Source organism: Sorex fumeus, unplaced genomic scaffold, assembly GCF_029834395.1.
Source record: "Sorex fumeus unplaced genomic scaffold, SorFum_2.1 ptg000072l, whole genome shotgun sequence".
Classification (NCBI taxonomy): Eukaryota; Metazoa; Chordata; class Mammalia; order Eulipotyphla; family Soricidae; genus Sorex; species Sorex fumeus.
The window spans coordinates 44,741,867-44,756,141 of NW_026606129.1; the positions used below are offsets into that span (position 1 = coordinate 44,741,867).

Sequence of the window (14,275 nt, forward strand, 5' to 3'; positions counted from 1 at the left end):
ACACCCAGGCCTGGACTCTGCTTTGCAGGCTGAGAAAGGGAGAATCTGGTTAAACGCGGGTGCACGGACACAAGGCCTGTGCTGTTTGTTCCAGACTTAGAAAGGGTGAGTTTGGTTCTCCAAGTTCTCTCTCCGAGAAAGGTGGGTCTGTTTCCCCACCCTCCGGAAGAATCTAAGGGCTCGGTGTGGAAAGGGACATGGTGAGCTGCCCTTCGAGGCAGAGACAGGACTCCACTGACCTTGCTGATCCCCAACCCCCAGTGCCAGATCACTGAGCTCTGCCTGGGGCACACAATCCTAGTTTGGAATCCTTCCCAATAATGCAGTCCCACCCTAACCCCTCCATGAAGCCCGCTTTGGCCCTGAGGAACAGCTTTCTGGGCCAGGCCAGTACTGAGGCCAACACAGCAGGGCTCACCTCCATCCATTCTGCCCCCCCCCCCCACTCCCCTCCCATGACCTGCCACTCCCAACCTGGCTGTCACGGCATCACAGTCTGACCTAGTTCACTGCTGGGGTTCAGCTATCTGCTGCCTCCTGGTCTCTGCCTGGAGTCCCTTTCCTTTGCTTTAGATAATCAACTTAGAAGTTTCTACTCTGTGCAGTCCCCTCTGAGCCACCAGACTGAACTCCTCAAACAAAGCGATCCTGCTGGGCGGGGTGGGGCATGGCTCTGTGGCATCTGAGAGAGCCCAGATTCTGCCCAAGCACCTGGGCCAGAGGAGAAAAGAGAAGGAAAACACAAGGGAATTCAGGGACATCAGCTCCCCAGACTCGTCTCACCCAAACTTTGCTGGACTACCACTGTCCCAATCAATCCTGGTCACGCCAGCCACACCCCCTGCCAAGCCCTGGCTGGGGTCCCAGGCAACCCTCTCTGCCAGGCTCCTCCCAGCCCGTGGGAGAGATGGAGGGGGCTCACTCCCAGCCTCTTCCTTGGCTCCTGAGGGTCGCTTCTGGCTGTGGGATCTGCCCTTGTGCTAGGCCTCCTGGTCCTTATCTGACCACTGGGTATGCAAGCCCTGCCCACCACCTCGAAGGCCGCTGCAGGACCCACAGTGAGATGAGGAAGTGGGTTGGGACGGGAGAAGAGGAAGAGGCGGGCGGCAGTGCCGAGGTGACTGGTTTGACAGGCATGCCGGCCGCCTGGGCCAGGCCTCAGCCTGTGGCCCCTGGGAGCTAAACCAATACCTACCACGGCCACACAGGTGCTAAAAGTCTGCAGCGGCCCCTTCCAAGGTTGCATTCCCACCCTTCCTCTGTTCACTCACCCCACCCCACTCCACCCAGGGGCTCTGTGCATGCCTCCCTCCTGCTCCCCATTTTTTGGTCAGCCCCGTCTTTGCCCCTGAGATGTTCTCTCTGGCTCCGAGATGGTCTTGAGGATCTCCCCATCTTTTTACCAGACTTGGTAACAGGGCCTGCCTCGGGTCTTGGCTTCCACTTCCTCCCAGGGCATGCTGAGCAAGTCCCTGAATCCTGCCCATGAGTGAAAGGTGGTAAATCCCAGGGGTGCTGCTGCATGGGGCATGAGCTGGAGTGCAATCCTGAGCTGTGTGTGTGTGTGTGTGTGTGTGTGTGTGTGTGTGTGTGGTTGTGGTGGTTAGGGGGTCCGAGTGGTCCTGCCAGGGTAGCAAGTGAGTGACCAAAAGTGGGGGCTGACACAGCAAGGAGTGTGCTGGGGGCCTAGAAAGGCATCCCATGAGAGGGCCCCACTACCCATGGGGGGAGCCCTCCACCTCCTGGGCCCTGCCAGGCCCAGCATGCCGTGGTCTCCACCCGACTGACTGCTCAGCCTGGCAGTTCCTTTGCAGCCTCCTGCCAGCCCAGCCAGCCCCCTGCCCCCACCAGTGCCCATGCCAGAGCAGCATTCCGCAGGCCTGGCTGCATCTCCCCAGCAGAGACCGAGCCGGCGCCTCCTCGGCAGCAGCCGGGTCACCAAGCTGGGCCTCGGGCCCCCACGGCTCCAGCCTCGTTGCTCCTGGTCCCTTGAAACTGGGGGTCCGGGTTGTGGCACCTGGGGCCCCGCAGCGCCGCCAGGTAGGCACTGCTGCTCCCTCGGAAGCGGGCAGCCCCGGGGAGGCACACGAGGGGCCCGGCTGCCTGCAGATCCCACTCACTCTCCAGTCGGGTGCTGAGTGCAGCTGGGGTCCGAGGGTTCGGTCCCAAAGCCTGGGGTCGCTCAGGGATCCCAGCAGGTGCAAGGAAGCCCGTTCTGCAGCTGCTTGGGGAAGGGGTGTGTGTGTGGTGGGCGGGGGGGGAGGTGCCCCGGGCGCCCCAGGGCTCCCCATCTCAGGGGGCCGCCGCTGGAGGACACCCGGGTTCGACTCCAGGCCAGCCAGGGCGGGCCTCCCCCGCCTGGCACCCGAGCCGGGGTCGCGACCGGCCCGGGGCAGGCGCGGGGTTGCGGGCGGCCCGCGCGCGTCGGCCCCCACGCGTGTCCGCGCCCCCCGCCGGCGCGCAGGGCGGCCTGGCCCTTTAAGCGTCCAGACGGCGGCCCCAGCTGACGCGCGGGCTCCAATCGGCGCCCCGCGCCCCCCGCCCGCCCGCCCGCCGCGCCCGAGGCTCCGGGGCCGCAGCTGCTCGGCGGCCGCACTCGCCGGCCCAGCGCCTCCGCCCGCCCGCGCCCCCGGGGGCCATGGTCGCGGGGCCGAGCGCGGGGGCGGCCCCCAGCGCGGCGCTTCATGGAGCGGCCCCCGGCCCGGCCGCCGGGGGCAGCGCGATCCCGCGGGGCCCTGTGAGCCCCCAGCGCCGCGGCACCATGGTACGCAAGGCCCGCCTGTCCCCCCGCTTATCCGCCCACCTGCCCGCCGCCCGCGTGACCCCCCCCCCGACCCCCACGCCCGCCCCCCTCCCCCGCGGCGCGGCTCCGCTGCCCCGGCGGGGAGGAAGGGGTTAAATTCCTGGGGTGGGGGCGCGCGCCTTGCGGTCTGGCGGGGCACGGCCGCGGGGGGCGCTTCCCCGAGCCCCGGACGGACGGACGCGGCGGCGCCGCCCTCCGCCCGGGTGACGGGCTTGGGGGCGGGGGCTGGAGGGGGTGGCCGGGGGGCGAGCTCCGATTCCCGCCTGGGCCTTGGGCCACGTGGGCGCTGGAGCCGCCCAGCCTCGGGATTCGCGGGGGGCGCCTGGGCCCAGCGGGGTGGGGGCGAGGCTCGCAATCTGGGTTCGAACTCCTGTGTGACCTTGGGCCGGTCCCCCGCCCTCTCTGGGCCCGTTTCCCTAGGAAGGAGGGTGGGTCCGGTGTGTGTTGGGGGGCGAGGGGGGGAGGCTGACACAGACCACCCCCCACCCCCACCCCCAAAGGAGGAGCCAGCACCCAGGACCCCTCCTCACTCCCCAGCGCTAGGAGCATCGCTGAGGGGCTGGAGAGTGCAGGGGGCCGCCTCAGCAGGTGCCCTGGGCACTTAGCCCCCACCCCCCACCCCACCCCCCTGCCGCAGCACGGTTTGGAGGAACCTTTGAAGCCAGGAACACTCCCACCGCCCATCTCCGGGTCTGAAACAGGAGTGCCTGACCACTGCCGCGGGCCTCCTGGCCTGAACACAGGAGTGGGGTGTATGACCGCAGTGTGGGAAACGGGCACATCTGGTGGGCACTACTTGGGGGCGGGGCACTGGGACGGGCAGCAGTGCACTGGAAGGGACATCTGGATGACCCCTTGGCGGGAAATCCAGGCAGGTTGTGAGGGTCTCAGACCCCGGAGGGCATGGCTCGGCAGGGGGTACCCTCTTTCACATGGACTCTTCAGGGTGGCACCAGCCCTCAGCCCAGCCTCACCTTTCCCTGACAGGTGAGCACCAAGGGCGTTACCTTAAGGGGGAGCAGAACCCTGAGTGGGCTCCCCGAACAGACCTCTTCATTCCAGCCTCCTCCCCCGCCTCCCTTGGTCCCTGCCACTCCTCAGAGCCCCACATTACCCCAGTCCTCTGCCCTGGAGGTGGGAAGTGGCTCTAAGTGGGATTGGGGGAGTGGTCAGCAGAGCAGCTCCTGGGGTCAGGGGCTCTCTGAGACAGACCAAGAAAGCCAGCCTTGGGCTGCTGAGTCCTCTGCGCTCACTGGGGGCCCCACTGCTCTGAACCTCAGTGTCCCCGGCTAGACTGAGCATGAGCACTAGCGTTTGGGCCCAAGGATGAATCAAACTGAGTCAGGGGGAGGGGCGGGGACTTGGCCCTCTCTCCCCTGTTGCATGGCCAGCAGCATGGAGACAGGGAGGGATGGGGCGTGTCTTGGGGGAGTGGGGTGGGGGAAGGAAGCCTGCTGGTGGCAAGAACAAGACGAAGATGTTGACCCTGGAGAGTGGAGGGCATCCTGGCCTGCATGGGGCCCGAGAGCAGCGGTGGGTGAGGCCCCCGGCAGGTCTGGAAGCAGGTGGCGCTGAGGGCCACTTTAAGGGTCATCCTGAGGCCTGGATTCTCACTCACCTGCCTGGAAAGTTGAGCACAAAGACCTCACTCCCCTGCCCAGTCTTGGCCCCACCCTCTGCTGCTGCCCCACCAGCTGGCATGTCCTAGTGGGCAGTGAATGTACTGAATCGGAACTTCCTGGAGCCCCCGGGAGATTCTTAGGGGAGAATAGGGAGCTAATGGTCTGTGGCAGTGGACAGGAGCCCCTTAGCTGTAGGGGGCCTGAGAAGCGCCAATGCCTGGAGCCTGTAGGACAGTTGGCAGCCCCTGTGTGGGGAGGCCACTGTGGGGGAACCAGGGATGATTAGATCAACCCCTACTACAGCCAACCCCCAGGCTGGGCCTCCCTGAGGCCCCTGTGGTGTCAGCTCCAGGCTGACACATTCTTGCTACCTCTGGCCCAGACATTCCCATCTGGACCCCTAGCAGGAAAGGGATCCGGGGGCATCCTGCCTCCAAGCATGAGGTGACACAGCTGTGTCTTCCCGTGTCCTCAGAACCACCGCCCCCCCAGGGGAGTTACTGAGGTGACTGGGCGTGTGCCTGCTTCTGTGTGTGTCCATGCGTGTCTGTGCATGCATGTGGCCTGGCCTGAGCTCTGACGAGCAATGAAGGAGTTGGTGCTTCCCCAACCTCCTGCAGCAGGGAGCCGGCCAGCGTGGGCTGAAGTTCCGAGTCCGGGATCCTCTCAGAGGCGTCTCCCTCTGCAGCCTGGGCCTTGGGGGCCACTGCTGGGGGGGGGAAGGGGGCTTGTTCTAGATGCTGCCCTTAAATAAATGCCCTGATCACTCCTCAGCCAGAGGCACGGGAGAGAGCAAGTGAGCTTGACTCCCAGCCCTCAGCCTTCGGGTGCCTGGGCCCTGCAAGCTTGTTTCCTTTGTGAGCAGGTCCTAGGGGCTCCGGAAATGCTACCCACGTCACTTCTTGGGAAACCCACCACCTAATCCTCAGGTTTAGGGGATTAGGTAACTTCCCATGGTGGCTCCAAGAAGCCCTCCTGTACTAACACACCGGGAGCCACCTCGTGGTGGCAAAACCTGCGGGGAGGTGACTGCTGTTGGGGGTCGTGGCAGGTACTGCCCTTGGGCCCTGCCCAGGAAGACCCTCGTTGTAGTCCCAGAAGTTCCCGAGGCCACTAGGTTTTCCCCAACCCTTGCTTCCCCTTCCCTTCTGTGATGACTTTTCTCATCTCACAGGAGAGAGCTGGGGGCCCCACCCACCCACCCACCCATAACCCCCAACCCACCCACCGTGGACTTCAGAAGGTCATTGTTGGTGTTTGCACTTCTAGGGGCCCAAATCCCCCTCTCGTCCCCGTGCTCGCGGGCGCCCCACCCCCACACCTGGCCCTTGACCTCTCCTGTCCCCTCTGCCCTGCAGTTGCTGGTTGAGAAGACAACCGACTCACCGGCGGCCGAGTTCTCGCTGGTGGAGGACGTGGCGCTGCACTTCGCCTGCTTGATGGGCCGCCTGAATGAGCAGCGCCTCTTCCAGCCCGACCTCTGCGACGTGGACCTGGTGCTGGTGCCCCAGCGCAGCGTCTTCCCGGCCCACAAGGGCGTGCTGGCCGCCTACAGCCAGTTCTTCCACTCGCTCTTCACCCAGAACAAGCAGCTGCAGCGCGTGGAGCTGTCCCTGGAGGCGCTGGCCCCTGGTGGCCTGCAGCAGATCCTCAACTTCATCTACACGTCCAAGCTGCTGGTCAACGCCGCCAACGTGCACGAGGTGCTGAGCGCCGCCTCGCTGCTACAGATGGCCGACATCGCCGCCTCCTGCCAGGAGCTGCTGGACGCCCGCTCCCTGGGCCCCCCGGGCCCCGGCACGGTGGCCCTGGCCCAGCCGGCCGCCAGCTGCACCCCGGCCACACCACCCTACTACTGTGACATCAAGCAGGAGGCCGATACCCCGGGGCTGCCGAAGATCTTCGCTCGCGAGGGCCCCGACCCCTACTCGGTGCGCGTGGAGGACGGAGCTGGCACCCCGGGGGGCTCTGGGCCCGCCCCTGTGGCGCCCACCCAGCCCTTCTTCAAGGAGGAGAAAGAAGGGGCTGCGGATGAGGCTGGGGGTGCCCCGGGCAGCCTGTGCAAGCTGGAGACAGGGGAGGAGCCCGAGGAAGAGCTGGGAGACTCGGGCACCTACAGCCGCCGGGAGCAGTCCCAGATCATCGTGGAGGTGAACCTCAACAACCAGACGCTGCACGTGTCCACGGGGCCGGAGGGGAAGCCGGGCCCTGCCACGGGCCCTGCCACCATGGTGCTGGGCCAGGAGGAGGGGCTGCAGAGACACTCAGAGGAGGACGAGGAGGAGGACAATGAGGAAGAGGAGGAAGAAGAGGAGGAGGAAGAGGAGGAAGGTGGTGGCAGTGGAAGGGAGGAGGAAGAGGAGGAGGAAGAGGAGGAGGGTGGCAGTCAGGGAGAGGAGGAGGAGGAAGGTGAGGAAGGGCAGAGTGAGCAGGAGGAGGAAGAGGAGGAGGAAGAGGAAGGGCACAGCGACCAGGATCAAGAGAGCTCAGAGGAGGAGGAAGAGGAAGAAGAGGGGGAGGCGGGGGCCAGGCAGGGCCCCGGGGGCCGCAGGGGCGGCCGAGCAGACCCCACTCCCCACAGTCGCATGGCCACCCGGTCCCGTGAGAATGCCCGGAGCCGGGGGGCCCCTGAACCCGAGGAGGCAGGGCGGAGGGGTGGGAAGCGGTCCAAGCCGCCCCCAGGGGGGGCCGCCGCCGCCGCCGCCGCCGCCGCCTCTGCCCGCGGGACCCCGGCTACCGCCGCCGCCGACGGACTTGGGGCCAAGGTGAAGCTGGAGGAGAAGCAGCATCACCCGTGCCAGAAGTGCCCCCGCGTGTTCAACAACCGCTGGTACCTGGAGAAGCACATGAACGTGACCCACAGCCGCATGCAGATCTGCGACCAGTGCGGGAAGCGCTTCCTGCTGGAGAGCGAGCTGCTGCTGCACCGGCAGACGGACTGCGAGCGCAACATCCAGGTGGGCGCAACATCCAGGTGGGCCACGCGCACGGGGGCTCCGAGGCCCCTGCCGGAGGAGAGCTTCCTGGGGGAGGGGGCAACCGGGGCCTGAGCCTGCGCACAGGATCGGAAGGCGCAGCCCTCGCTCCCTTGCTCGTGGCCAGGGCGGCCCAGGTAGGGGCGAGAGGAGAGCTGTGTGCCGGGTTAGCCTGTTTCCAGTGCTCCCGCAGAGCACCTGCGGCCCAGGCTGCGCGCACAAGGTTCGCCCAGAGGGGGGCGCCCTTTCCCACCCGCAGTAAAGGCTGAATGAAAGGGGGGGGGGTGCGGGGGCCGGAAATGAAATTTGGGAAGATCTGGAGGGGCTGCGGTCGTGCTGAGGACTTTGTGGGGGCTGCCAGGTCTCGCACCAGCCTGTCTGTGTCCACCTGGGGCCTAGCGGTGAGGCAGGCCAGGGCTGCCAGACAGAGATTCACCTTTCCAGGGGCCCAGGGGGCGTGAGGGGCAGGTAGGTGGATGCTAATTGCCTGCGTTAAGTGCTAATTGCTGGTGGAGAAAGTCTGCCCCCAGGGGTTTCCCCAGCCCCGCCCTACCCCACCCCGGTGCAGCACCGGTTTCCACCTGCCTACCTGCTGCCTGGCCTGCCACACCTGTGCCCCTTCCCATGTGGACCCCCACCCTGGCTTCCCAATTGTATATGCAGGGTGGACGAGGCCAGGAAAGAGGAGGTGGCTCCATGAGCCCCCTTCGCCTACCCCCACCCCGCCCCAGCATCTTCCAGCCCTCTTTTAGTGAACGTGGCCGCAGCAGAGATAGCCTGGGCCAGCGAGGGGCCGCCCCACGGACGGGGCAGCGGATCTCCCCCCTGCTGTGCTCCCCCCTCCCAAGTAGCACCGTACTTGAGTTTGGGGCAGGGAGGCAGGTGGAGACACATTCAGGGAGTGGGCAGGGTCAGGACGCTGGTCCTAACGCCCTCTCTCGCCCCCCACCCCCCGCAGTGTGTGACCTGCGGCAAAGCTTTTAAGAAGCTCTGGTCCCTCCACGAGCACAACAAGATCGTGCACGGATACGCCGAGAAGAAATTCTCGTGTGAGATCTGCGAGAAGAAGTTCTACACCATGGCGCACGTGCGCAAGCACATGGTCGGTAAGTCCCGCCAGGGCGCGCCCGTGAGCACCGGGGAGGGGGGGTGGGGGGGGGCGGGCAGCACTGATTGGCCAAGGGGGCGGGGCAGGTTTCCCCCAGAGTGCCGGCTGGCCCTTGCCCACCAGGCTGTGCGCTGCTGTGTGGGGGCAGTGTGCCCCAGGGAAAGGAGCGCCTTTTCCGGATCGATCGATCAATGCAGCTTCCTAGGGACCCGGCCTCCAGAGCGTGAGGACAGCCCAGCCTGGGACACTTCCTCCCCCTCTAGCCCTGCCAGAGCACAGGCTTCTCAGATGTAGGCCTCTGCCTTCTCTTAGTGCGCCCCTCCCCCAGGGCCACCCCTGCACATTGCAAGAAGGTCCCTCCCAAAGGCGCGTGGGGCCCCATCAATGCTAGTGTCCAGGCACCCTCTCTTCCTGGCCAGACCCAGGCCCCTTATAACACTGGTCAGTACCTGTCTAGTATAAACTGGTGGAGAGCTGCACCTCCCTGCAAAATATGCCCAGTAACCCAGAGCTGGTGTGTGTGGGGGGGGGGGGGGAGGAGGGGGTTCCTGGACTGGAGTGTCTGAGCTTAGAGCACTGAGGAGGTCCTGCCCATCTTCTGTTGATTCCTCCCAGATTTTTCTGGAAGACTGTGGGCACTCACTTATCCCTCTGGACTGCTTAGTGCCCCAGACCCCCACAGTTGGACCTAGAACTCAGGGTGCTGAGTTCACACACCAGCCAGTCAGCCAATGCTTAGGCCTTCTTCCTGTCTTTGGTTGTATGTGTGTGTGTGGGGGGGGGGTGGGGGGGGGGAGGGATGGGGGTAGAGGGACCCTCCTGGCTGTACACTCAGGAATCACTGCTAGTGGTACTCAGGGGACCACATGGGGTGTCGGGGTTGAGACCAGGTCCTCCATATGCAAGGCAGGCACCCCCTACCCACTGTCATGTCTCCTTTTATAGAAGTTGTTGAAGCCTCCAGAAGCCAAACAGAGCCAGTAGCTGGGCCAGGGTTTGAGCTGAGGCCAGTCCGACTGGGAACCCCTGAAGCACTGGGGGTGAGGTTTTGTTTCTCTTGGCCAGAGGCTAAGGAGCATGGTGACCCTCACTCTTGAAGAGCCAAACTTCTGTGCAGAGAGGGGTGCTTCCCCAGAGGGACCAGAAGGCAGGAAGGCTCCGGGGAAGGTGGGGGCTGGGAGGTGGCCTTGTGCCTGGGGGAGGAATTGCCTGGGAGTTGTGACAGCCATGGTGACCACCTTGTAGCCCATACCAAGGACATGCCCTTCACCTGTGAGACTTGCGGGAAGTCCTTCAAGCGCAGCATGTCTCTCAAGGTGCACTCGCTGCAGCATTCGGGGGAGAAGCCTTTCCGGTGTGAGGTGAGTGCCCCAAACCCCACTCCCTGACCACCCTGGGCCTTGCGGTGGGGGGTCGTCAGGGACACAACTGCTTAAAGGTGTCGGGGGTAGAGCACGGTGCTCCCAAAGAGGGTCCCTGCTCCCCATCTCCTCCCTGAACCCGGCACACCTAGCTGGCCCCATTCATTGAGGCTGGGCCATCTGGGGGGCTGCAGCCTGGGCCAGGGGCAGGAACAGGCTGTCTGGAGAGCTTGAGGGAGGAGGGTGTCAGGTTGGCTGGGGAGCTGCCGGTGGGGCTGGGATCTTCCAACAGCCAGGAAAGGTGAGGGGGCCTGGGGCCTTCTACATAAGGACTCCCTTTGGCTCTTCGGCCTTTCCCTGCTTTGTGACACCCTCACCCCATCCCACTTAGGCCTTGCATGCCCCACCCGTACACTGCCCTCCCCAGGAGCACCTCCTTGCTCAGAAGGGCATGAAAAAGAGAGGAAATGAGTGATCCCATGTGTGTCCCTCCTTCACTGCCCCCAGAACTGCAACGAACGTTTCCAGTACAAGTACCAGTTACGCTCCCACATGAGCATCCACATTGGCCACAAGCAGTTCATGTGCCAGTGGTGCGGCAAGGACTTCAACATGAAGCAGTACTTCGACGAGCACATGAAGACCCACACAGGTAGTGAGGGCCCTGCCCCCGCCCCCCAACTCAGGGACTCCAGGGCACCCTCAGGGCAATGCTGGTGTGGCATGGCCCAGGGAGGGGGGATCAGTATGTCTGGGCTGTGTGCATGTGCACACACGCACACTTCCATGTGCACATGTGCAAACATGCATACATGCATGCAACACACATGCTCACACGACATGTACACATGCACGGGCACCCGTGGGCAGACACACACACATGCGCGGATGTGTGCACGTGCTCACATGTACATGTGTATATACACGTGCACAGGCATACACACCTGCACCGCGTGCACGCACTCACACACACACACACACACACACACACATGCACGGAGGTACGCGCCCATGCACGCACACATGCATGCTCCGCCGGTGCATGGCTGGGGCAGGGTGGGTGTCCCCCTGACGCCCCACTCCGCTGCTGCCTGCAGGGGAGAAGCCGTACATCTGCGAGATCTGCGGCAAGAGCTTCACGAGCCGGCCCAACATGAAGCGGCACCGGCGCACGCACACGGGCGAGAAGCCGTACCCCTGCGACGTGTGCGGCCAGCGCTTCCGCTTCTCCAACATGCTCAAGGCGCACAAGGAGAAGTGCTTCCGCGTCACGCACCCCCTGGCCGCCGACGGTGCCCCCGCGGCCCCGGGCCTGGCCCCCGCGCAGCCCCCGGCCCTGCCCCTGCTCGCGGGGCTGCCCCCCACCCTGCCCCCGCAGCCCCACCTGCCGCCGCCCCCACCGCTCTTCCCCACCGCCGCCCCAGGGGCGGCCCCCGCGGGCGGGAGGCTGGGCGCCAACTAACTGCAGACCCTCCACCTGCACCCTGGAGCCTCCCTTCAGGGCGTGGACCTGCCGCGTCCCCATTTCCATCCAGAGCCAGCTGGACGCGGGACCCCGGGGGCGCAGGCACCCCGTGTCCCTGGAGACCACCGCACTCCCAAGTGCCCCCTTTGCAGTGACTCCTGGAAGCCTTCGCTTTGGGGTGGGGGAGCTGTTTTTTTTTTTGTTCCGAAGTGAAACTTTGCAGCCCCCCTCTCCAGGTGAGAGGGGTGCAAAGGAGGTAGGGAGGGGAGGGGGTCACTGGAGGGGGCCTGAGTCCCAGCCAGCTTCTCCTCCCGACCTCCCCATGCCGACAAATGTACCCCCCTCATTCTGGGGGTTCCCGAAGACATTGGGGTGCCAGTCCCCTTTTGGAGGAGCTGGGGAGCCATTCTGAGGGTAGTGGACATGGAAGCAGGGACTTGAGAGTGGACACCGTCTGGTGGGGAGAGGGGCAGGCAGGGGCTGGACCCCAAAAACTGACTTTCCCCCTTCACCCCCACTGCCCCTGTCCCGCAGGCCCAGGGACCCTACCACCCATACCAGGCAGAACAGAGGGACCCTCCATGCTCCTGGGTGGGGGGGGGGCGGCCACCGGAAATTCCAGCTTCTGCAGTCAAGGACCCCCCAGCCCCTGCAGGTGAAGACCCCCCTGGCAGGGTCCTAGGAGGAAGCCTGGTCAAAGGTGTGAAGGTTCTATGGTGCTATCAGGAGGGCTTGAGTTGGGCCTGCAGCGCTCCCGGCCTTTCCCCAGCTGCCCACGTGCCCTGGCCAGCAGGACACGTGTATCCATGTTTGTCTCCACTCCTGAGGGCAGCACAGGGCCTCATCCTCCGGCGGGATCACCACCCACTGGCGCTGGTGTCCAGCGTCCTGAGCCCTCCTGGCCTCTGCACGGGCAGGCGCGGCACAGCCAGAAAGAGGTTCTTGCATTTCAGGCCCTGGAGGCCAGGTGGGGGCAGCCTGGGGAGTCCCCACTCATGCCTGGCGCTTGCCCCCGTGAGGCCAGGACTCATAGGACACTTTTTTTGTTTTTTTTTTTGGTTGCCATTTAAACGTCTTTACTCCTGCCTTCAGATTGGGGAGGAAGGTTCCATAAGCTACGTTTCCTAGGTAAGCCCTTTCCTAGCGTGTTTATACAGTTTTGTTTGTTACACTCTCTGCACCTTAAACCTCCACGACCACCCCCCCACGGCCACCACCTTCACAGCATGGCTGGAGGGGGGGAGAGGCCCGAGTCCAAGGGAGTTAGTTGGTTGGGGCCAGGGGGGCAGATCAGGCCCTGCCAGCCTCAGGGCTGATGGGGTTCAGCACCCCCGACCTTGTGAGGCCCAGGGCTCCAGGGTGGGGGCTGGGATCATTTTAATCATCAATAAACGAAGCACTTTATTCTGTACAGACGTGGGCAGGCCCCAGGAGCCCGAGTGATTTGAGGGTGGATGGTCCAGCAGTCCACACAGCCCGGCTCGTCCCGCGGGCTCGGAGGGGCAGTGCCCTGGCCCAGCGGAGTTTGGGGCTGCAGACTCCAAGCCAGAGCCTGGCTTCTCAGGCTGCCCCCTGGGGGGGAAGGAAGGCCCACCCCCCTGTCTCTCCTTCCCCCCCACAGCAGGCTGACTCCAGCCTCATGGGGTCAGGCCTGGGCCTCCCAGCCTCTTGCTTTCCTGCGACTCTCTCCCTCTCCTACACCCCTTGATCTCTGGGCTTCCACGATGTCCTCAGGGTCCCCCCTCCCGCCCCTCTGTGCTTCCCCACCCTGACCCCCCAACCCCTTGCTATTTCTAACCTCTGGTCCAGTGCCTGGCAGCTCTTCAGAGCTGGCTCACGTTTTCAAAAAAAAAAAAAACAAAAAACAGAAAAAAAAAAACCAAAACGTTGGTCTCTCCCTCCCCCCACCCTCCACCCCCAGCCATGGGCTGTAAGCCTAGGGTCCCGATGGGCTCCCCAAGCCCGTCACTGACCCCAAGATCTATTCCTTGTCACTGGCTAGCTACCCAGCAGCTATAGCAAGCCTGGGGGCCCCAGGTGTGTCAGACTGTGCTGACAAGCGAGACCAGAGGTGGGTTAGGGGGGAGCTGGTGGGGAAACCTGTTCCAAGACTTGGGGGTCCTGTTCTTGCTAACGTCCCCACTGAGGGCAGGGAGAAGGGATGGAGGCAGCAGGCTGGGTACTGGAGGAAATGGTCCTTGTAGCTGAAGTGGGCATGGCTGGCCCCTCTCCTAGAACTGTCCCCATGGGGCCGGGCCCATGTCCCTGGTGCTAACAGCTCTCCCCTCTGGGCCAGTGCTGGCGGGAACTTCTTTCAGGCCAGGCCACAAGGTCTGAAGCAATAATGGAACCTCGGCAGTGCCAGTAAGGGGCGGGGTTCTCGTTTTACCAGCTTTCACATTTCCTTTTTATTTTTTGAAACAAACGAACAAGCACCTGGATTTTGGAGTGAGGGGCCTGGGGGAGGGGGTGGGGGTGCAGAGCCTGGCATCATCACCTCTCACTGGCCATCTGGGGTGGTGGTGGGCTTTCTCCTTCCTTCTGGACTTCTCAGCCCATTTGGTCAGACTTCAGGACCTGCACCTGAACTCTTCCCCCGTCCCCCCACAGCTCTTCCTGGGCTCCTGGGCCCAGACGAGATGGGGGAGGGTGAGTGGAGAAGGACCAGTGGGCCGCCAGCCCAGTGGCCGAGGTGTGGGAGCCACACAGGGAAGCTGTGCCCGGGCGTGTGGACCCTTGATGTGTGTGGTCATGCATGGCCACCCCCTCCCCACCCCACAGCACGCTGAGTGTGTGGGGAGCATCAGGAGCTCGAGTGAGAAGAGGGAAGAATAAATTCAATACAACTGTCCCCTGGCCTGGCCTCTTCTTTCTTCTGCCTGCTGGAATGGCTTTGGGTCCAAGTGCCGGGGAGGAGCTGTCCAGCTCAGCCTCTGGACCC

At 64.3% G+C, this 14,275-nt stretch overlaps 1 protein-coding gene across 1 annotated transcript; it reads left to right on the top strand.

Moving 5' to 3' along the window:
- Window positions 1–2,568: 2,568 nt before the first annotated feature.
- Window positions 2,569–11,356, top strand: ZBTB47 (zinc finger and BTB domain containing 47). The gene is made up of 6 exons (XM_056129361.1): window positions 2,569–2,764; window positions 5,784–7,382; window positions 8,359–8,506; window positions 9,754–9,869; window positions 10,377–10,521; window positions 10,967–11,356. The coding sequence occupies exons 1-6, from the start codon at window positions 2,639–2,641 to the stop codon at window positions 11,329–11,331; spliced, it is 2,499 nt and encodes an 832-aa protein (XP_055985336.1). The 5' UTR covers window positions 2,569–2,638; the 3' UTR covers window positions 11,332–11,356.
- Window positions 11,357–14,275: the final 2,919 nt, after the last annotated feature.